General features: G+C 36.7%; 2 protein-coding genes across 2 annotated transcripts; both read left to right on the top strand.

The window, feature by feature from the left end:
- The first annotated feature begins 8,386 nt into the window (after positions 1-8,386).
- Positions 8,387-11,863, top strand: LOC130646024 (poly [ADP-ribose] polymerase tankyrase-2-like). Its single transcript, XM_057452158.1, has 3 exons — positions 8,387-9,030; positions 9,456-9,630; positions 11,642-11,863. Exons 1-3 carry the CDS (start codon positions 8,651-8,653, stop codon positions 11,861-11,863), a joined length of 777 nt encoding a protein of 258 aa, XP_057308141.1. The 5' UTR covers positions 8,387-8,650.
- Positions 11,864-12,294: 431 nt separating this feature from the next.
- Positions 12,295-19,399, top strand: LOC130646023 (transient receptor potential cation channel subfamily A member 1-like). Its single transcript, XM_057452157.1, has 9 exons — positions 12,295-12,307; positions 12,453-12,738; positions 13,094-13,421; positions 13,575-13,771; positions 15,693-16,022; positions 16,254-16,643; positions 17,027-17,657; positions 17,975-18,150; positions 18,807-19,399. Exons 1-9 carry the CDS (start codon positions 12,295-12,297, stop codon positions 19,084-19,086), a joined length of 2,631 nt encoding a protein of 876 aa, XP_057308140.1. The 3' UTR covers positions 19,087-19,399.
- Positions 19,400-23,371: the final 3,972 nt, after the last annotated feature.

The following is a 23,371-nucleotide window of genomic DNA, read 5'->3' as shown; positions in this document are numbered from 1 at the left end:
TGAAGGACAAACTGCATCTTCAATATCATCATCGCAAAACTCGTCAAGGTCTTTCAGCAAGTTAATATACTTTACTATAGTGATATCAAATTTTTTGATGGTTTCATTCGATAATGCTTTCAGTCGTTGCTCTTCCTCTTGTCTGGCTTTCATACGAGGATGTGTATTAACGTACAAGAGACGTTCTTGAGTAATTGGCTCGACAAGTGCCCAATTCCTTTCTTTTTCGCATCTTGAAAATGCAGTGTAAGCTGTACCAAGGTTATTTTTTTCCATCTGAATTGATTGTTGTAACTTGATACGCATGTGGGTGGCAGTTTTACCATCTCCAATCGACATACCCTGACTTTTAGCAATTGTTATCGCATATCCTGGCATCAATGGCAGGCCATTTCTGCTGCAACAATTAGATTCACATCGACCTTCAACAGCAGTAATTGGTATCCATGTTGGATGTTCTGGAATCCATATTGGGCCTTTATAATTTGGGAAATCGACAATGACAGCTATAGGAAATTCAGGTGGTGACATATTTGGCGAATAAAGGATTGCAATTACTTTTCCCATCGCACCATTATTAAGACCGAGGCCCGTAAGACCTTTTTGGTTCTTAGTGAGTATTACAGTTGCACCAACTGCCATTAAAGATCTCAGCGGTATTTGACCCAGTTGCTTATCAGTCAAAGAGTGGTGTTTACCACTGCCTCTTGATGGAATTACAGCAACAGGCACACCGAGGCTAGCTAATTTATTGTGATTTTCCTCATTAACTTCATTCCATGTTTCCATCAATGTAAGGACGCGACCATGCGAAAAGTTACATTTTTCGGTTTGTGGCAAACCATCTTCGTAACGACTATTTATATCTTGCCAGTCTTGTTGAGTGATCGATCCATTACGTATTCTAAGAAGTCGCTGCAAAAGAGCTAACTGATCTGGGCCTTGACGCATTGTTTCTGTAAGAACAATAACATCTTGAAACGAGCGATAGATTGCATAGCCAGCAAAGTTGATTGTCGAATCATCGTGTTTTGGTGGCTGATGTAGATCCAAAGCACGAATTGGTCCAAGCTGACCAAGGTCACCAAAGAAATTGACAGCTGGTACACCACCATAATAATTATCAAAGTCTCCCGTAGCCTCGCATAATCTTTGGCTGCACCAGGCCACAAGAAGCTTCGACTGCATGCTACGTTCATCAATATTAAGTTGAAATAATTTCAGCTCATTGTTTTCATGCATACCTGTATACTTTCTCAGCTTTCTTAGAGATACATCACCCAACGGATAGTCAGAAAGCTGGACAGAATTTAAATTCTTATCTTTTTTCAGTTTGTGTGGTGGTGGAGTCATTGAATGTATAGTGCGACCATTAGGTATGAGGACTGATGCTGCACCAGTTGGGGCCAAGTTCATAACAGCAGAATTTCGCTTAAAAATACGCCGAACGATTCTGGTGAGCGCAGTAATGATGAATGTTCGCAGGAGGTGTATATTCATGATAACAGTGATACGACGAATCAATGCTACTTCCAGTATGGTCAAATTTTGAAGATATGGTGGTACCGGTAAAAAATGCATATCATTATGGCGGATGTTATCGTGTAATGGGCCCAAATCATCATCATCAACTGACAGTATACCGGAAAATCTAGCAGGTGTTGTTACATTCTTTTTAAAACGACTAAGGCTTTCCCGATGACACCTGTCACACCTTCCATCGCTGAAAATTTTCCAAGGCTTAACGGCAATTGGTTTTGTTTCGTTTTCTGCAGTAGGACTGATAGGGGGAGTAGCATGAAATACTGGTCGGGTTTCACGACAAGTTTTACAGGTTGCCAAACTATGCAACTTCTCACCTTCTTCGAACTGTATTACAGCTGCAACAACATCAGGATTTTGATGAATAGAGGAGGTTTCATTTCCATAAATTTGATCACTGGTCTGGTTGTCTGTGACAATTGTCGGAACTGACTGTGTGGTTTGTATGGACTGAGTGGTTGGTAAAATATTTACTAGATTGTGTGTAGTAATTGGAAGTGTAAGGTGTGGCAGGGAATATGTATGTTTGGAGGCAGGCGGTTTTTTCAAACTACCATTTTCCTGATTACTTACGGCTGTTTTAGAAATGTTTTTTTTGCAGCTATAAATTATTCGCCTGTGTCTGTTGAATGTTTCCATACTTGTTTCATTAACTTTAGGTTCTTCATATTTAATATTTAACTGAAGACACTTTAGCTTTAAAGCAGGTTCTTTATTATAATTTGGCTTGCGTTTACGCTTGGTTGTAGGTTTGGTTGTAGGTTTAGGTGTAGGTTTGGGTTTAGGCTTGGATTTAGGCTTATGTTTAGGCTTAACTTTTTTTGGTATTATAGCAGCAGACATATAAGATTTCATTATTTTCTCTACTAGGAGGTCTTGATTTTGATTCAAAGTAGTAACTTCCTTTTCACCAGGTTTTTCATTAGTTATATTTTCAGGATATTTTGATGACAAACAAGGAATTTTTTTAGGTGGACTGAGTGATGTGGATGATGTAACAGGAGTAACGCTCACATTATCATCAAAGATCAACGATTGATAGTGATTTTGATTAACCCTGCCAAGCAAAATGAAAGCACCTGCAGTGGTACCATCAGTCAATAGATGTGCCACTTGTTGTTCACCAGGAATATCATGTGTTTCGTCATGAGTAGGACTAATGAGGGTATATGGGCGTGTTGCAGTACTGGTATCGGCTGTTATCAAAATGTTTACGCCCAAAATTATTGCAGTAGCCCGTATGAAAATCTCTTCAACATCAACAGTAGGTCTTGACTGAGTTTGTATGTCGCGTTCCCACTCTTCCGGCTTTATGGTTAAAAAGATTCTGTTATTTTGAAAAATTTCTAGATTACTATTTTCTCGAACAAATTTGACCACAGCTGCTCGTAGTTGAAGATGATTCTGGAAATGTAGTCCAAGGGGCACAATTTGTCTGATCTCAGGGCGATTAAGTTGCTGTACTACTGCTCTATAAAAGCAGTTGCCATCCCCTTTGGTCACTTCTCGATATGTTATATTTGACAAACCAATACTTCTAGCGTAAGCGACTATTTGATCAGCAGAAGTTGACTGATTAAGAAGATGCGTAGCATAGGAATCCTGTAGTGCTATTTGGAAGTCGATATCATTGTTATTAAAAGGCCCAGGATTGCTTTCAATATCGCCAGATAACAGTAACAGTAATTTCAAAGACGCAAGATTTATATTACAGCTCAGACAACACATGAAAATTATTGAAATAAAAAGTTTCAAGAAATGAATGAAGTTGTTGTTACCATCGATCTGGTCAAAAAACATTTCAGAACGGCTGTAAAAATTTGTTGTTTCATTCCTAATGTTATTGGAGCAACTAGCAGCTACATTATAAAAAGAACCAATGGTGGCACGATATGCTTGGACAGATATCATGATTAATTTGTCTTGATTATTCTACGATGCTACAATTAGCTACAATGTGACACAATTTTATGATGCTACGGTTGCTTCCTAGCTGCAGTTAGCACCTAAATCAGATATAAACATAAACGTATATCTTCTTACTTTGGTGACTGTGGCAATGTAGTCCTTGAATCAAAATACAGGAGCAGGGAACAAAAAATAAGATTTAAACAGTAAGCTACAATTTCTACGATTAATAGCTATCTAGCCAGGTATATAATAGCCAAAATGCAAGGACACAGCTGGGGACAAAAATCAGATATAAAGATGCACCAAGCTGCAGTTTACACCTAGCTAAATGTGTTTTGTTTACTAACACAAAAGAGACGGACAAAATTATGAAATAATACTTATCCAATAATCCAGGAAGTATCAATTTCGTTCCAGCAAACAAACACAACACACTCCGGTAAATTTCCAGAGGGTTTGAAAAAAGTGGCGCCAGAAAAGTATATTTCCATCGCTTAAACCACGTGTTCTACTTTATCCAATCAAAGCGAAGAATTTTTGTGTTTGGAAAAATCTACGTGTTCCATTTTGTCCAATAAATCAATGGAAAAAATGTTTGTTTTTGGAAAAACTATAGTTACCTCATTCTCGTCCCCAGAGCCCTTTCAAATTTATCTCAAAGAGCTCTGGGGTCGAGAATGTAGTTACCTGCGTCTGCATTAGCAAATTCGCAGTTTGTTCCGGACGCAATATATCGCATATAAATATGTTGAAAAAATATATCACGGGCCAATGACATTACTTTTTGTTTATAATCTAACCAATCAGAAAGTGCTAAGATGTAAATAAACATGGTATCCGGTGTCCGTTTACCTACCGGTGGGTCAAAGAAGGGTCGGTTTCATTTAGGATACTATACTAGCTAGCCAGTTTTAATCCTATAGATATTCCTAATCAGGGCAAAATTACCCGACTGAATATAATATGTGTAGTCAAAAGATATGAGCCTGTCAAGAACAATTCTTTTTTTCCAGCTACTTTTATACTAGCCAGCTATATGTTCACTAGCTTTAGTTAGGTAGCTAGTGATGATCTTTTTACATGGCTTTGCATTAGCTAGGTAGCTAGCTAAAGGCTAAAAAGTTGTTCATTACATGTATCAAATAGTATAATTTAATAGAAAATACAGTAAACAACTTCCCTGATAAGACAACAATAGAAAAAGCAAGCTTAATTACGGATTACCAAGGCGTGCATTATAGTTATGTTTTTCCTAGCCCTGTCCAGGATTCGAACCCAGATCTCCCATTTCCATAAATGAGTGTCATAGCCATTAGACCAACAGGGCATAATACATAATATATACATGGCATACAGAATTTTAACAGTTTCACATTATACTCAGAAACTTACTAAGCTTTCTTCTGTACCTTGACTGTTAATATTGTTAGAGTTATTAACAACCAATATCGTCAAATCCATATATACATATATTTAAATATTTTCAGTATAGCTATAGGTGTTGACGATTGCATGATAACCGTTCGTCAGAATTTGCCCTGGTAATAAAAAATGCAGGTGTTGGATGTAAGCATCAGAATTTAAAACGTCTCAAACAAATAACAAATGTATATACATGTTCAAAAAGTTTCCCGATATATATATTTATATTGCAATAATTTCCGTTTCTGTAACTTGAGCCGTACTGGTGTATGCTCACTGGCAGGGTTAAAAAAATTTATTTCCTGACCTGTGTACAATATAGCTACAATCGTCCACAAAAATATGGCTTTCCATTCCCCCTCAATGTTGAAAACTACTGCCCTTTGTGGCTGACCAACGTAAACGATTACACGTGACATACCTTTACATAAACATTGATCATCAGTGGGGACCGAACGTACTATTTGCAGAATATGTGACTATAGCTAGCTATGTTTTTTTGCTGACTTTTCTAAACTTTTTGGTTCTTGGTTTTTCATATATAAAACTGTCAGAGCCAACAAATTTTGTGTTGCTGACTTTTCTAAAATAGTAATGTCGCGCCATAGATTAGTGGTTATAGCTCTCGTACTCTGTGCGGGAGACCGGGGTTCGATTCCTCTTGACGGCGATTCAACATGGGCGAGTGAATGTTACCATACCCCCGGGTTAACCCAAGCCATGTGAGGGAAATTGGGAAGATGGCACACTGTGTGGGCCGTTGGATGTTGCCGGGAGTTGTCTAGTAGAGCGCGGGCCCTAATTGGGTCTGCGTAGCTCAAAATGAGCATTAAATACTCTAGGACTCTCCATCAAGCCATGGCCCCTCCTGGAAATAATAGACAGGGTATATCCCTCGATATTTGTGAGGCTAGTCATGTAAAATATGCACATCTATCTATCTATATCTATCTATCTATCTATCTAAACTTTTTGGTTTTTGATATATAAAATTGTCAGGGCCAACAATTTTGTGCACAATTGTAGCTAGAAACAAGCTATGTGATGGGACAAAATATAATTATTGTGTAGTACATGTATAGCTATATTGGTAGTTTTATCCCAGCTAAGTGGTTAATTTTATGCTAGTCTTTTTGCTAGCTATATAAAGGCACTTGTTGCTCTTTTTATGCTAGCTAGCTATTACTCTTTTAAAGTTAGCTAGCTATACACTATATCCTATCTAAGGCTAAGAAGGGGTTCATTACATGTAAAAAAAAAATAGTGATATACTAGCTAGCTAAACATACCCTTTCTTCGTTTCTTGAAAATGACCTTATATATATATACAATATACAAATTACGCTAGGCCATCTTTAAATAAACAAAAGCACTCCCTCGTTGTGTCAATAAAAAAACACCTTGTCTCGCTTAATTTAGCAATTATATAAGAGAATGACCGGATTAAAGTACTGGGCAACCCAGTCCAAAAAAAAAGTGGCACGAAAATTCAATGATTTTGATGTATAGTGGGGGCGGAAATCCTATACACTCTCCTCCGTCCCTTATATTTGGCTTATTTAATGAGGAAATGGGCTCCGCTACGCTCCGGGCGCTGACGCGCCCTCCGCTTCTCTCCGCAAAAATCCGTCAGAGTGAAAATTGGACCAAAATAAAAAAAATTTCAGTTATTCGAAATTTCGGTTATTCGAAGTAAATTCCTATCTCCCGTGGAGCTTCAAAAAACCGGGAGTCTACTGTACTTAGAGTACTTTTTCCCCCTACCTTGAAATTTAGTTAATGTTTCGCAGGTAGCACACATATAGATAATAAAGTTTTGAATACGACATTCACCGAGTCAGCAGAAAGTTTGAAGTGAAAACAAAGAAGTTTGAAGTGCGTTGGTTCAAATCCCACTTAGTCAGAAAATAAAATATAATTTCGAAGATCAAATCAGAAAGCGAGGATGTAGCATAACTGTAACCAAAGTCTTTGATTTGCAGTTTGGTGGTAATTTATAACAGCAGAAGTCAGGTTGAACAGTATTTTTATGCAATGTACAGTGTCGTAGTGTGAATCAGGCCTTTCGACAAAATATTCAAATTAATTTAGCTTTTACTTCTAAACAAATTAAGTTTAAAAAGTTATAGTTTTCGAATTCTGCCTGGTGGATAGCTGGTTTCCATATTGTTATAAGCGCATGTATTGTTGGACAGTGACTCAAGCTTGTACCCAGCCCCTTATATAAATAGGCGCTATATCAAAAGTGATGTTATTTTTATGTAAAGGTCTGCATAAAAAATAATGTCTGGTAAAGTATGAGAGTGTATTTCGGAAACAATAATACACAATACAAATCTTTCACCACCCAAATTTTTTGTTACATATTTGTGGGCTTTCTTTTGTATATTATAACATCAGACATGTCTACTATTAATTTGGCCCAATTAATATAAATAAGCTGGTATTTGCGGGGTATTTTATCTCTACAACAGATCTCTATGATAGGGCTACAATTAGAAGTGGGTAGTTTTTTAGGAAAAGACATACGGTATATAACTAGATTTTTTTTTACGTTACGCCAAGCAAGCAATTTTAAAACAGCGTATCAGAAAGCAATGAAAAGCTTGAAGAAAAGACTAAAGAAAGACCACGGGAGTTTAATGTCCTTGGAGATTCCACCCTAACAGCTGGCTCTTCCTCCCCTATAAGTGTAACTGTGTTACATTACCGCCAGAGATACGTATAGCATTGCTCTAGCTTGCTTGTCTGACGCACAAGCCGTTTCGCGGTCAGTAGATGGCTCTAAACGGGTTGATAACACTAGACTTAAAATGCGCTGGAGTAGGGACTCGAACCTGAAACCTGATGAATTCGTTATGCCATCTACAATAATGTAAAAATAAATAGTTTCGCGAACAGCCAAATTGGCACAGGTGCGCGAAATTTGGAGCAAAAAAAGGGCGCGAAAAGTAAAGAATTTGAAACATTAATATTATGGCTTACGAGGGATAAATTTTAAAATGTAATAAAAATATTTACGGTTAATTGGCGAAGTGAGGAATTTTTATAAAAATTATATCAAAAATTAATCCACACGAAAAACTTCTTTTTTTTACTTGAATTTCCAAGTTTACTATGTAAAAACAAGTTGGTTTCATACGAAAAACCTTTAAAAGTTGGCTGTTGAGAACGTCTGTTAGCATGAATGATAATCAGGATACCTGAATAATAAAATCCGTCAAATATGTTTAAAAAATGAAATTGGATATTGGATAGATAAAAGCATATATTTACATCACCACAAACCTTGCTAAACAACACCTGATAATGGTAGTTTACATCACATACACGAAGTCATGCATTGATCAGCATAATTATCAGAAAGTCAAAATTCTCGAGATTTTTCCAAAAAAAACAAGAAATTCCTACGCAGCTTTTTAAGCTCTTTCATGTGTAACTTGTTTTTTATGGGAGATTGCATTACCTGACAATATGTAGTTAATTTTTTTAATTTTAATTCTTTGTGTCACAAAACCGCATTTTACCCGTAAGGAAACGAAAGGGATAATAATAATGGAATTTGTTGTACGAGTCTAGAAAAATGTTAATTTGTCGTTTTGATTTGTTTAATTAATAAAATAATATTACATTGATAACAAAAAACAAAAGGATTCATTCCTTTTTGTTTTTGTCATCAGTAATTTCAAAAACCCATATCGTTGGTATTTATTGGTCCCTGCTGTTTTCACAGATATTTATGTACTGTTATTAGAGGGATCGATCAGAAACAGTGATGAGTGACGAAAGCGACATTGAAGATGATCCTAAGCGTGAAAGCATAATTATATCAAGGGACAGTTCTAATAAGCTTGCTCTTCCTCCAAAACAAGATTTGGACGCAGTTAGTGAAGTGAGCGACCAGGATGATAATATTGAGCTTTCCATCCACCAAGCAGCCAGAGAAGGAGCAATTGAAAAGATCAAAGAGGAGGCAAAAAAATCTGGCATTGATTTTTTGAAATATGTTGACCAACTAAATCCAGAAAACCAAGCTCCAATTCATTTAGCGGCCCGTTATAACCGAACGGAAGTTATCAAATATTTGGTAGAAGAAGGTGCATGGATTGACATACCTGGAGAAGATAAAAACACTCCCCTTCATATTGCAGTCAAGTAAGTGTGTTTCTGGCTTTTATATTTAAGTGAGAGAAGGTTGGAAACGAACTAAAAGCTAACCAAAACAGGGCGGAATCCAACTTCTCATACACAAATTGTTTTTTCTGATTTCACATTCCCATATTTATTTTTTCTTATTTAGTGTTGATTGTTTTGGCAAATTGTGAAATATTTTAAATTTTACGTGAACTTTTTTTCGCTAAAGGTATCTTAAATTACATAACGCTAAAATGGTTAAAGGCTCTATTCGTGGTAAAACCTATATATTTTTGTGTTTTTTAACGTTACAATGGGGGTGGGTCGGTCAAAATGCACCGAATCAGTGTTATGCAATTTTGAAAAACCTCGAACTACTCCATATAAATTTCCACAGTTCTTTGACACACAAAAAAGTTCTTACAAAAAAGTATTCTATTAATTAGATATGACTGCACCGAAGCCGCGAAAACTTTAATTCGTCTCGGCGCAAACTGTACATCCAAGAACTTCTATGGTCAGACAGCTTTGCACTTCGCCTGTAGAAGAGGAAATAGTGAAGTTTGTACTATGCTTGTGTCCTATGCAAATATCGATGTGAATGGCGTAGATAACAGCACGGTAAATTTCCTTATATTGTTTTTGTTTTTGTGTTTGTTTTTTTTGTTTTTTTGTTTGTGTGTTTGTTTGTTTGTTTATTTGTTTGTTTGTTTGTTTGTTTGTTTGTTTGTTTGTTTGTTTGTTTGTTTGTTTGTTTGTTTGTTTGTTTGTTTGTTTGTTTGTTTGTTTGTTTGTTTGTTTGTTTGTTTGTTTGTTTGTTTGTTTGTTTGTTTGTTTGTTTGTTTGTTTGTTTGTTTGTTTGTTTGTTTGTTTGTTTGTTTGTTTGTTTGTTTGTTTAGTCTACACCAAAAACCAATGTGACGACCTTGATTTAACAGCACAAGGTTTTCATTCGCACAACTTCGTCCCCAGGATTCCTTTTACCACCAAGTTTTATTGGCCGATATTTCAGAATCGTTTCAGAAGAAACCTACATGTAGCTAGAACCTTGAACCCGTTACATAGCACAATACAAAATTAGACAACAAGTGTCGTGTCCTTTACATCAGTAAATCCGAAATTAAAGTGAAATTAAATGACTATAATGGAGTCGATATGATTTTAATTAACTAAACAATATGTATTTTCTATTATATTCGTTGAAGATGGGAGGTCATAAAAGCGTTTTGATTTGGATTGCAAAAAATAAACATAAAGTTTACCTCCTGCGAAAAAACAAATTAGATTTATATGAAATAGCTTGAAAAATGACCTGTATGTTATTTTTTTCGATCCGTTTTCAAGATTTTTTCTGACTTTTTAACAATACTGATTAATGCATGACGTTATGTGTTCGATATAAAATGGTGCTGTTTTGACGGTTTCTCATATATGATGACTAAAATATATTTTCACCTAAACTTTTAAGGGCCTTATCTTAAAAGGTAAAAAGATTCATAGACTGATCTTGGTTTTTATGATATGTAAGTAGATGATCAACATTCGAAAACGTCGCCTAGTAAACTATCATAATCGAGAAATGATAAACATACAACAATTATATAAATACTCAACACACCGAAACAATATCTTCAAAATAACATGTAATTTATAACCCTGAACATTCTGGATTTATACATATCTGGAGAAATCCGTTTAGGAAGACAAGCGATGGAAAAGATAATCGATTTGGAATTTTAAGATAGTTTCCATTTACGTCGAACCTATAAATTAAACTTTCGTATACACTCATTAAGCTGTTATAAAAAACAGAGTTATCTAAAAAACAAAGAGATTTGGAGATTAGCCTGACAGAAAGTAATGTGGTTAAAATATTATTAGAAATAAATCATCCGCCATGATGTTGCAACTACAGGAACTAGCCCACCCCAAATTGAAGTAACTTTGATAAACAGATAAGTAATGGTAATTTTTGAATTGCGTCAACATGGATGGTAACTTCCATGAACAAAAAAAAAGTTCAAGTTAGTTTTTTGCAACTATTCATTAAATAAAAATCCATATAAATATTGGTCATGTGTTTCAACATATATATTTGTTGAGTATATAATATAAGAATCGCAAATAAATTAGCGAAATCTTCCACACCATGTTTCCGATTTTCTCTCCAAACTTTTACACGTATATTCCAATCCTTTTCTAAAGTATTAATTTACTCAGATAAGCAAAGTATTTTTTACTCATTTGTAAAAGCCAGGCAAATTAATTTACATTGATCAAATAAAAACAATAAAACTTAATTTGTTTACAAAGTTTAAATCCTGGCAAGAATAGGATTTAAAGTAACCGAAACATGCATTTTTTCTATTTTGTAACCCTATCGTTCCACTTCTCTTTTTAGCTCTTTTACCCAACTTCAACTCAGCATGTAGATTAAAATAATTTAACCGTTGTATCCTCTTATTTAGAGGTATTTTGGGTTTAATGTAATAAAAATTTCAAAAAATCCTTGGTACCTAAAGGTTCAGAGATATGGCTGTGAAACCTTTAATTTTAAGCTTTGTCACGACTGAAAAATTTCGCTTATTAAGTTCAGCAGAGGTTGTTTTACTTTTACACTTTTAACTTGCAGGCAACTCCACTGCATATGGCTGTTGTCGGTGGCAACAAGAACGTAGTCACCATATTGTTACGTCATAACGCGAGCATCTATGTTGTTGACGATGAAGGACAGTATCCTCTCCATATAGCAGCTTCTGAAGGACAAGCTGAACTCATTCCAATACTTTATAATGCAAGTAAGTTACGTTCAAATACACAGCTTTGTCCCCAGGCTTATTTTAGCGCTTTCTAAACAATTCAACATTGTTACAGTAAATTGGACTGCGTTCGAACTTAGTAATATCTAAAGCTTTATCCAGCCTAATATCAGTAAAGATCGATCTAATTACTATTTATAAGCCGAATACACATTTATATGACGGTTCTTACTTACATTATGTGATAATGTAACTTCGTCCGCGGGACCTTTAAGTTTTTGTCCATTCAAACATAAATACCTAACAAGCCTCTGAACGAGGTTGGTAAGAATTGTGTAAATAAATCTTGAGTGAGTACCAGCCACTTTAACCTGCATAGAGGGAAGCGGGAAGTATACAATGAATAGTATGGGAGGAAATGTTACCCAACGAGAAAACAATTTCTTGCATATTCTGGATAACTTTTTAAACCTCCTTACTTTTACTGTAAAAAATTCGCGAGCCAAAAACATGCTGATCCTACCGAATGAACACAAAAGGTTGTTGAAAAATTAATCAAGTAAATAAAAAGACAATGTGCAATAGAAAGATTGGCTTTAACTTCTTCGTTTGCCGTAGTATCTTTGAAAATAATAATTAATCAAGACAAATCAAGGTTTGAGCTAATGATTTAAACATATTTAGTGCGACAATCAAATTTAAATACAACAGCTCCATCAATTAACGATCCCATAAATATCAGGACGAAAGAATTAAAGACCCCTTTACACTTGGCAGCACAATCTGGTAGAGAAACTGCTGTAGAAGCACTTCTATCACTTGGAGCTGATGTAAACAGTCGTTCAGGCAATCGCTCTTCACCGTTGCATCTTGCAGCTGTTAGTGGACACATCTGGGTGTTACGATACATAATAACAAGAAAGGGGAGGATCAATGCAAGAGACGATGAACAAATGACGCCACTGCATAGGTACGTCTGCTATTCAATGATTAATTCTTGCTATTTAGATTTGATAAGTGTATGAAACGAGTTGTTATTTCTTGTACATTTAAGCGTGAAAATTCCACTTTAATTGCAGCGGAATTTTAACCTCGTTACAAGGACTACCTGTTTTTTCTTTTTGATACTGTCACGGAATCATCTAAACAAGAAAAAAAGACCCTGAGGAGGAGATTGTTTAAATTTAATGCACTCCTACTTTGAGTATCAGTGCCACGTTAATTAATTTGGGACGATTTCTAGCTGATCTGCTCTTTTGAAGACAACTCATGAATTTCGGCACCGCTTAGGCAGTTGCTGACTTTATAACTTTCCATATTATTAGAGCCTGCTTGTTTGGTCGAGTTGATGCCATCAAGTACTTACACAGCAGTGGTGCGCATATCGATGCCCTAGATCGCGATAATTACACACCGTTGTTATGTGCAGTATGGAAGGGACACTGCGCTGCCGTTGAGTATCTGCTAAATAGTGGAGCAAACATGTCTTTAACAGACGCAAGAATGAGAAATGTTCTGCACGTGGCTATACATGACAAGCAAATACACACGTTAAAGTTGCTGTTAAACAAAGGAGCGTATATTTTATTAAATAGACCAGATAAGGATTATCGAACACCTATTCATTACGCTGCCGTTTCCGGCAATGTCAAGGTAGGAAATACCGGTTGAAATATTGTCACACTTTGATTTATCACAATCGCTACGATTATCCTTCCCTGTGGGTGTATGTAGGGCTGTCGTAAGAGTATCATTGACAGTTTGGTCTGCTTTTTAGTTTTTTATTGTTTTCTGATTGTTATTTAGATTATCGAAACCTTGTTGGCTTACAAGCCCCGTGTTAGTTTGCGAGACAATGAAGAGAAATTACCGATTCATTTAGCAGCTTTGTCTGGAAAGACGAAAGTGGTCTCACTTCTTGGTGATGTATCTCCAGGTACTTTAAACAAAACGGATGATAGAGGAAGGACAGCTATTCACATCGCTGCCATGAATGGATACTTGTAAGTGGCATAATCCCAATGTGCTTTTAAACAATTTGCAGCTAGCTTCTCCTTTTTAAAGGTGTTCAGTAGTTTCCAAAAAAGTAAAAACTTTTCTATTTTAAATACCCGTAGTTTCTTAAAAATGGTAGCCGATTTTTTAGCTTTGTGTTAAGGGTGCACGAGATAGCGATACCCAAGATATGTACGATGGGTTAATCGGAGGACCAGAAAATATAGGATTGGTGACACTATGGATTTGCCGCGGGTTGTGTTTGTCTGTCTATCTATAACAGGCAAAGTGGATGTGTTTATTTTCCTTTGATGTAGCCGAAAAAATTATCTCTTAAATGTAAATTCAACGTCGCGATGTCAATAACACTAATTTAGTGTCAATATCTTACTTTAAGTTAATAAAGTCATCGCAATGCACTTAAAACTTTGAGGCTAAATTACTTGGACACAAAGTGATGACGCCAGTCATTTTTTAACGCTTGGGTAACTAGGGACCACCTCGGACCAAATTAAGTAAGTGTCCCAATTTTAAGTCTTAGAATCCGTTTCGGAATGCACGGATTGATGACGTCATTAAAAACGCATTTAACCCCAATACCTCTGTAACCCTTTCTCAAAAGTACATGATCATATGAAGTGTCTGCTGACATAACAGAGACAACGGGTGTAAAAGCTTCTAAAATCATTTTTGTACTTTAACGGATTTTTGCTGACGTCAATAAAATTGTAAACCCTTGTTTCTCCTTAACTGTTCGTCAAAAGTGCAAGACCCTATACATTTTTTTGATCAGCTTTCCACGCTATACACAATGAATGCAATAGGCAAACAAGTTTTTAAATAACGTTTTGGGGCATATTGGCGGGTTTTTTTGCTGATGTCAGCAAAAGTTTTAAACCCTTGATGATCAAATGATCATTATAAATTTTCTTGTTCAGGGCAATAGAGGCAACATGTAAACAAACTTCTAAATCCTTTTGATATATGGACAGGTCATTGCTGACGTCATCAAAAATCTAATGACGGTTCTTTTTCATTGTTATCCTGCCTAAGTGGATTTTTTACGGGCTTTATCGAATAACTATCTCTTTAATAATAGCCGTATTCCGTCTGTCTGTTTGTGCGCAAGAAAAACGTCGTGTTACGAAAACACGAAATGCGATATATAAAGGACGGGCGACCCCGTGGATTTTTCCACGGGCAACGACTAATTTAATAATAATAGCCGGATTCTGTCTGTCCGCAAGAAAAACGTCGTGTTACGAAAACACAAAATGAGATATACGAAGAACGGGTGACCCCATAGCGTTTTCCACGGTTGACCAACACACCTTTCCCGAATTTATTTTCTTTGATGTGCCGCAGCACTTTCTCAACTTTTTTAGAGAAAATGAATGTAATTTTCGAAATCCTTACATAGAAAGTGATAAACCGTGAAATGTTCATATTCATTCATCAAAAAAACAACCTGCTACAACAGTTTTTTTAATTTTGTACTAATTAACCTTTGCTCGAGGATCAGGCTTATTAGTACAAGTCGAAAATTAAGAAGGCTTTGACCGTAACAATGATGCCACCAAAACAGCACTTCCCAATATCGGATTAAGTTGAAATTTATACATTAACCAATTTACTGATGCTGAAAATGATGTTAAGGTCAAAACATCAAAATTCCAAAATTTTAAGGAACATGTACTAGTTTTTATCATAACATCCATATTTTGTTTGTTTAAAATGGCCACGCACAGCTTTATTTCGGGCCCCCCGCATTCTAAATAATCTGTTGACGGCAGAACCCGTAGATTTTTCCACGGATCAACGACATGGTTTTGTATGGATTCCAAATATGTCAAAGTAACATGCACTTGCGTTAATTCAGGGTCGGTAGAAAAATATCGATTTGACACTGTCTCGTATTTTTCTTTATAGACAAGTTTGTGAAAAGTTAATTGCTATGGGAGCAGAAATCTCCGTTAAAGATGATGTGCAGTGGACCCCTTTGGATTACGCTGCATCAAAAGGTTTTGCTAAAGTTATGAGCCTTCTGATTGAAAACAACGCGAATGTGGAAAGTACTAATAAAAACTCAGAAACGGCATTACATCATGCAGCGTCACACGGACACGTTGAATGTGTCACCATGTTGTTGAACAATGATGCAAGTATCACAGCGACAACCAACAACGGAAAAAGTTGCTTAGATTTAGCTGTCGAGAATAACAGAAAAGACGTTTGTTTGGCATTGATCAAACATAAAAGGTCAGTGAAGGCAATTTGTAATTATAGCAGGGTTGCTGCTTTGTATCTTTTTTATTTTTCACTACCTACCTCACTACCTACGCGCCCTCATATGATACAGATTAGGAGAGTTTCACGTGATAAGGCGATAAATGAACAATTTCAGTCATTTATTTGGAGAACACCACCCGAAATATAAACAGGAAAATTTTATTTATTTCACTTTAAATTTGCAAAACTTTTTTTCTTTAGGTGGAAGGACGTAATGAGAAAAGTAGATGACTGTGGAAAAAGACCGATGGAAAAACTTATTGAATTTGTACCAGAAGTAGCCGTAGCTGTATTAGACAACTGCATAGAAGTCTCAAATCAGCCTAAGGAACACAAAGATTACTGGGTCACTTATAACTTTGAATTTTTAGACATATTACCAGAAACGAAGAAAGAAAAAATAATAACCTATTTCGGTCCATCAAAAATGGCCAAGTTTAACCGCGAAATACTATTATCTCATCCAGTATCTGTTCAGTTGGTCAATTACAAGTGGGAGGTTATAGGAAGAAAAATTTATTTTCTCATGCTCTTTATATATATGTTGTATGTGGGATTACTAACCGCTCTACTTGTCTCAGAGGTTGATCAGTAAGTATTTTTAGTAGCAGTTGACTGACATGTAAGTTTTTTCAGCGCCATGTTGCTCTTACACTGTTTTTTTCATAACTCTCAGACTCATTGTTCATATAAAATACTTTTTACAGGCATAAAATTTTCATGTAAAACAAAAGATGGTGGACGCCTTAATTTTTATGCACAAAGAGATGACTCACCAAGCATTAAATTTAACTTAAGCGACGACTTAACGTAGAATACGGGGACGAATGAACCTCATCCTCAGAATTTTTAGGTTTTTTATATCAAGTACCTGAAATGTCTTTTGATAATTTGAGTTGATTTGCCGTCCACACGCGTCACAGGAGGCGTGTGGACGCTGTGAGACAACCTTAATCTTAATGTTTTCTCTATAGTAAACGACTCATGGATTGTACTAAAGTGACTGTATCTTTGGCAGCTATATGTTTATTTCTGGCGGTGATCCAGCTTCTAAAAGAAGTGACACAGATGGTCACCATACGATTGGAGTATTTCTTTGATTTGGAAAATTATGTGGAAATTATTTTATATTTTTCCAGTATTCTGTTCACATTACCCTTTCTACTCGATCAACATCATTGTGGCAACACAGTTCCAGCATATTATATAGAAGTTGACAAAATAAAATGGCAGGCTGGAGCAGTGTGCATTTTTCTAGCGTGGTCTAACTTACTATTACACTTAAAAAGATTTCCTTTTTTCGGATTAGTGGTCGTAATGTTTATTGAAGTTTTAAGAACCATCGTATCTGTTCTGGCTGTATTCAGTATCGTCATCATAGCATTTGGTCTGTCGTTTCACACGCTGCTAAAACCTGTCTCAGAGTTTCAGCTTGTTGAAAAGTCTCTTGTTAAGGTCATCGCTATGGTGGTTGGAGAATTTGATTATTCATCGGCATTCAATGCACATTATGACAAAGAAAACGATATGCCATTTAAGTCGCTAACGATTGTGATGTTTCTAATTTTTATTGTATTATGTCCTATTGTGATGATGAATCTCATGGTAAGTTTTGTGTGACTTTTGAATTTGTTTGTTTTTTCTTAGAATATTATAGAAAAAATAGAAGTAAATCCAGGAGCCTTTTATTACTAGGTTTACTAATATAAGCCGCAAAAAACGCTACAATTTGGAATTCGAGAAAGAGTTATGTTAAACATGAAATCAGAATTTATTCCTAAACTTTATTCCATTCTTAAAATTGCACTGCAACTGCAACTTGGTATTTAGCAGAGATAGCGTTTTTGTCAACGGAGAGAACGTTTAAAACCTTAGGTAAGCATTAACAGCTCTAGCAGCAGATATCTACTTTTCTTATATAGGTTGGTTTAGCTGTAGGTGAAATAGCTGAAGTAAGAAAGTCTGCAAAACTCCGTATGCTTAAAGCACAAGTTGAACTTATCAAAGACCTCACAAGAAGATATCCTGAGAGTTACTTAAGACGATTCTACAAGAGCAAAATTACCATTAAGCCTAATCAAAGAACTTTACGGCAAAGGTATCCCTTAAAACAATTTAAAATTCTGTAGAATTACACCTTAGAGCACGCTTTTTTGTGACGATTTTTTCTGGCAAAAAGTAGGTAGCTTTCCGAAACATAGACAGCGAATAAAATCTGAAAAGGAGACCTGGATGGTTGATGTTTGATACCGTTGGATAGTCCACCTCATTTCATAGGTTGCCATGAAACGTGCTCATAGAGGTTCAATGTGGCGCCATTCTTGTCATCCGGTTTTCTCCGGATATTTCAATGAGCCGTCATTGCATGGTCAAGTCTAAATTCTTTACTCCATTGTTTCAATGAGTTTTTTGGTTGGGCTTACTATTTTACACAGAAAGAAACATCTTCCTCTCTCTCCAAATTTATATTCACAGTTTTCAAAGTTTTCGCAAGGTCCGAAAAAAAATACATTTTCTGAAGTAATTTTTGCGAATCCGTCATGCACGGATATTTTGTGAAGATTCTCTTTCACAAATGAACTATTTTAAGGGTTTTTTTAGCGAAAAAGCTGCTTCCAGGTATTTTCGAGTAGATATATTTTTTTGAATGTGGATAAAATGTGCGAAATTGGCTAAAAGAAATAATCTTCGCGAAAATTAATTAACTTCTTCAAACACAGCTACATTTTAACACTTTTAATATTTCTTTTTAAGGTTTATGGTCTGGCTTAGTACATTCAATTATGACACCCTGACAGATCCAAATAATGATGAGTCACAGGATGTGTTGAGAGGAAAAGCAAATCGAGAGATGGAAAGACAGTTGGAACAACAAAGAAAGAGACTAAAAAAGTTAAATCAAGTAAACGAAGAGCAAAGTGAATTAATACGAAAAATATTGACTCATATGAACGTCGAAATAAAATCAAACTCCCCGGCGCCTATACGTATTCCAGAAATGTCTGACCAAAAATGGTCTGTTTTAAGAGAATGAACAGTGTACGTACGTTCTAGGAGCAAGTGTTATGCGTTGTACAAAGCAAAGAAAGAAGAAATTTAAAAACACGAACCCAGGATCTATTCGCCCTCTGAACTTTTACTATTTTAGGGAAGTTAACGTAAATGTAATATGTTTTTACTATTTTAAATGTATAACTCAAAACATAAACTATAATACCTCGTTTCCAGCACTTCTCCAGGTGGCTGTAGCTGACGTAAACAAACTCATCGATTAAGTGCCAAGTGATTGTGTGGTTACAGGCTAGCTGCTAAAGTAGTTCAAATCTCTATAAATCGAATATTTCTATAATTCGTGTTTATAAGTGCTCAGTCACGGTCAATTTTCCTTAAAACTCTTATAAAAATTTTCTACAATTCGAATTTCTCTAATTAGAAACTCTCTATAATTCCAACAGTTTTTCAGTCCCTTCAGCACTATTCTCCCCTAATTCGAATTTTAGAGTGTAAACAGGGCTTTGACAAATTCAATTTGCGACCTGAGAGAATTATGAAAATAAAGATTGAATGAAACTTAAATCATGCTTCTTTGATTTTGAAATAACGTAATTTCTCTCTGTAATTCAAATTTTCACTCTCTGAAGCTTAAAGTTAGAATTACAGAAACTATCTATAATTCGAATGAGAGGCCTGGGAACGAGGATGACTTTGTTAGCAAAAATTTTCGAAAATAAGTTTACGTGGTTAATTTTTTTTAATGCATTATTGCGGTTGACGGAAAGTGGTTTATTTTGAGGGAATTTATTTTGGCGGATGATGAAAAACTTTCTATCATGTCATGAAACATTTGAAAGACATGTGATCGTAAGTAAATGTATCATTCTTGCTGAACTTCGCAGGCATTTAATTTTGAAATTAATCAACCGCGAAATGCTCTTACGAAGTAATATTTAAGCACAAGTTCTCCTCCATCACGTAACTTGTTAGACATTTAGATTTATCTCCACTCTTAGTAGCCTAAACGCCAAAATCAAAATGTAATATTTGTGTGTAGTCCTTAAAATCACAGGTAATTTCATCGTCGCTACCTGGGGCGGGATCCTTAACTCTAATATACCAAGGGTTATGAAGTGTCAGCAGCCTCTTTGTCTAGTCATAACTCTTGTTGGGTGTGTGAAAATATAAAAAGCCTAGCAATTCCTAGGGACGTGGTTGAAGAAAAAAACAGCAAGTTATCTCTTTCAGTACTATTTTCCCGTTCAGATCTATGTAACTCGCTCGTAACGTACAATCAGGGTGACCACTAATAAAATGAGAACAAAAGTAAGGATATTAAGGAGAATTAAGGAGACAAATTGACTTTTCTTAAGGATATTTTGCTGCGAACGAGAATAAAAAAATAAGGATAATTAAGGAGAAAACCAATTTAAGTTCTCTATCTTTAATGTTACATACTATGTTCCATGATAAGAAAGTTATACATATTTTACAAATATGCATATAAATTATGCCCTAAAAAATAGAAAATATAGAATTTCAGGTAACAGAGAAATATGTCTTACTTCACTGGGTGATGAAAACTAGAGTAGGGATGGAATATAACCACAACTTCTCGTCACGCCTCATTGCACAAAAATCTATTGATATGCATGAAAAACCCTAATAAACGGTGCTTAGTCATGCATATCAAGGGTAAGTCCCTATCATACAAAAAATGAGTCAAAGGGGGAATTCCCCAGTCATACTAATAATCATCAAAAAATCCGCTGACCATCAGCAAAAAATCTATTGATAATCAACGCATGCGCAGTAAAGCGGTGCTTAGTCATGCATATCAAGGGTAAGTCCCTATCATACAAAAATGAGTAGGGAAATTCCCTAATAATGAACGCATGCGCAGTAAAAAGGGGACTAACTGTGTTAGTTTTGAGCAGAATGAAATCCTCTGAATTTGTTGAAATGTGTATATAATAAAGATGAGTTGGTTTAGGAATGCCATCAGTAAACTATATAGCACCGTGTCGGCACCAGTGGGGGCAACTCGCGACGCTATTGCCGATCGACTACAGAGTGTGCGGGACACCGTTGCATTCTATTACAACAGGGCAAAGGAACAAATTTCGAGAGGTACAACGCTTCACGACGAGATTGAACAGGAGGCAAGGGAGGACTACGCGGAGGATATTGAATATCAGGGTATTGAAGACGATATCCCGATGTTGGAGGATGGAAATAGGATCAAAACATGGCGTTTCAACAAGCATCTAAACCAACCTCTAAAGGACGCTATTATCCAAAAAACATGCGCGTGAAGGTTTTGTAAAGCTTTAGCTGTCATATTAACAAGGGTCCGGCAATGTGTCTGATTACTTCAAAGCTAAGAGCTCCAGGTCGCTGTCAAGTATAGCGGAAATCAAGGCGTTTGTAGAAGAAAATGAGATGAGGCGTCTCGATCTGGAGGATCACGAGTTTTGGACCAGGGCTGATTTACCACCTGTTAGGACCACCAAGACCCCGGGATCATATGAGGAAAAAATTGTCTTTGATCACGTACAGATCAAGGTGATAAGTACGCATGAACCTCTTTTGGGATGCGGCCCTCTCCCGCGTTGGTTGCAAAATAAAAGGTGAATCTACGCCATAAATGGGGAAGATGCTAGAACGGACAACCTATGCTTCTGAAGATGTCTTGCAGTAAAGGAGAGGGCAGATGTAGTAAGGGAAACGGAACGTCTAACAAAAACAGCCCTCGCCCTGACTCGAGATTACTACGAGAACCTTAAGCTCAGGCGTAAGGACGTGCGCCCCCCAAGGCTGGTGGATTTGGAGGGCGTTGCCAAACAATTCAAGGTCAACATTAGGGTCTTTGAGCTCAAGACAAACTCTGAGAAGGCTCCATGGCGACTCGTCTATGGTCAAAAGCAACACAAAAAAGGTTTGGATGGCATCAATCTTGGTTTGCTGGACGGGTACTGTTTTTACATCAAGGATTTAGATGTGATGACCCAACACTGGGAATGCGAGGTATGTACACAGAAGTTTAATTACGCCTTTTCCCTTACGCGGAATAAAAGGAACGAATGCGAGGGAGCAAGACGACGATCATTTGCAAAGGGGGAGATCAAACGTATGCTGGGGTATAGCTATGATGCATCAAAATGGATAGAATACATGTCAAAACAAACCGAAAGGCATATCCATCATGCCTTATGCTGTCATGGTGGGGAACGTGTTATCCGTAATGGCAAAAGGGAGTGGAAGGTAGATGGCTATGAGCCTGCCACAAAAACTGTTTACGAGTACAATGGTTGTAAGTGGCACAGATGCCCCTGTCTGTCCCAGCGAACCAAAGCGGACAAGACTCATTACACTGCAACCCGGTCTAAGGAAAGGATGATACGGGAAAAGGGCTATACCCTCGTCACGGCTTGGGAATGTGAGAAACCACCCAAATTCAAGAGGTATTTTCAGAAGGAGTTCAGACCACATCTTCATTACATTGTATTTGATTTCAAAGCCCTCCTATCACCTTTAAATTGCCAGCAAACCTCCGATCTAGCATACCTTTCGAAACATGTTCCCATAAGTGTTGGTATTGCCGATAGTTTGAATGGGGACCCGACGTTCATCGAGCACGAGGACCCCAAGGTTTTGGTTAAACAGTTTGTGGAGGAGCTGCAAAAGAGGTATACCCTTATTGTGAAAGAGGTCGAGAGAATGTACCCGAAGCCTGACGACTTTGACATGCTCTCCAAAAAGAACCGGGAGTTGTGGAACGAGTGGGTAAATCAAGTAGCTGTAATAGGGTTTAATTCCGGCAAATACGATCATAATATCAAGGTGGCGAAAAAAAAATAACGACTACATGTTTCTCACCACCTCAAGGTTTAAATTTCTAGATATCAAAAATTTCCTTGCTCCTTGTCTAAGCTATGACGGTTGGTGCAAGTCGTTGGAATGTAAGCTCGAAAAGTTCGTGTTTCCGTATGAATGGTTAACGAGCCACGAGAAGTTAAACCATGTTGGACCTGTCGCGCATGAGGAGTTTTATAGCCAGCTAAGTGGGAAAAACACACTATCTCGCGAAGAGTACGAGACATTCCGCGCCAAGTTTTACAGGCGAGGCTGCGTCACAATGATGGGCTGGTTGCGTGAGTACAACCTAGCCGATGTGGAACCGTTCATTGAAGCCGTGGACAAGACGAGGTTGCAGTATTACGATGACGAGATAGATATTTTGAAGAACGCGATCAGTATTCCGGGCGTGTCGATGCGCTACGTATTGAATAAGTCTCTACAGCTGAACCCAAAGTTAGAGCTAT

The sequence above is a fragment of the Hydractinia symbiolongicarpus genome, chromosome 5, assembly GCF_029227915.1.
Source record: "Hydractinia symbiolongicarpus strain clone_291-10 chromosome 5, HSymV2.1, whole genome shotgun sequence".
NCBI classification, from domain to species: domain Eukaryota; kingdom Metazoa; phylum Cnidaria; class Hydrozoa; order Anthoathecata; family Hydractiniidae; genus Hydractinia; species Hydractinia symbiolongicarpus.
Note: the sequence above shows the minus strand (reverse complement) of the source record. Positions and strands in the feature narration are given on the sequence as shown.

Bases quoted from the DNA above. Each gene is read 5' to 3' on its own strand.
- LOC130646024 (XM_057452158.1), top strand. From the start codon at position 8,651: ATGAGTGACGAAAGCGACATTGAAGATGATCCTAAGCGTGAAAGCATA. The intron at 9,031-9,455 runs GTAAGTGTGTTT...TCTATTAATTAG, and splicing joins CCCCTTCATATTGCAGTCAA to ATATGACTGCACCGAAGCCG. The intron at 9,631-11,641 runs GTAAATTTCCTT...TTTAACTTGCAG, and splicing joins ATGGCGTAGATAACAGCACG to GCAACTCCACTGCATATGGC.
- LOC130646023 (XM_057452157.1), top strand. The intron at 17,658-17,974 runs GTAAGTTTTGTG...TTTCTTATATAG, and splicing joins TTGTGATGATGAATCTCATG to GTTGGTTTAGCTGTAGGTGA. The intron at 18,151-18,806 runs GTATCCCTTAAA...TTTCTTTTTAAG, and splicing joins CAAAGAACTTTACGGCAAAG to GTTTATGGTCTGGCTTAGTA.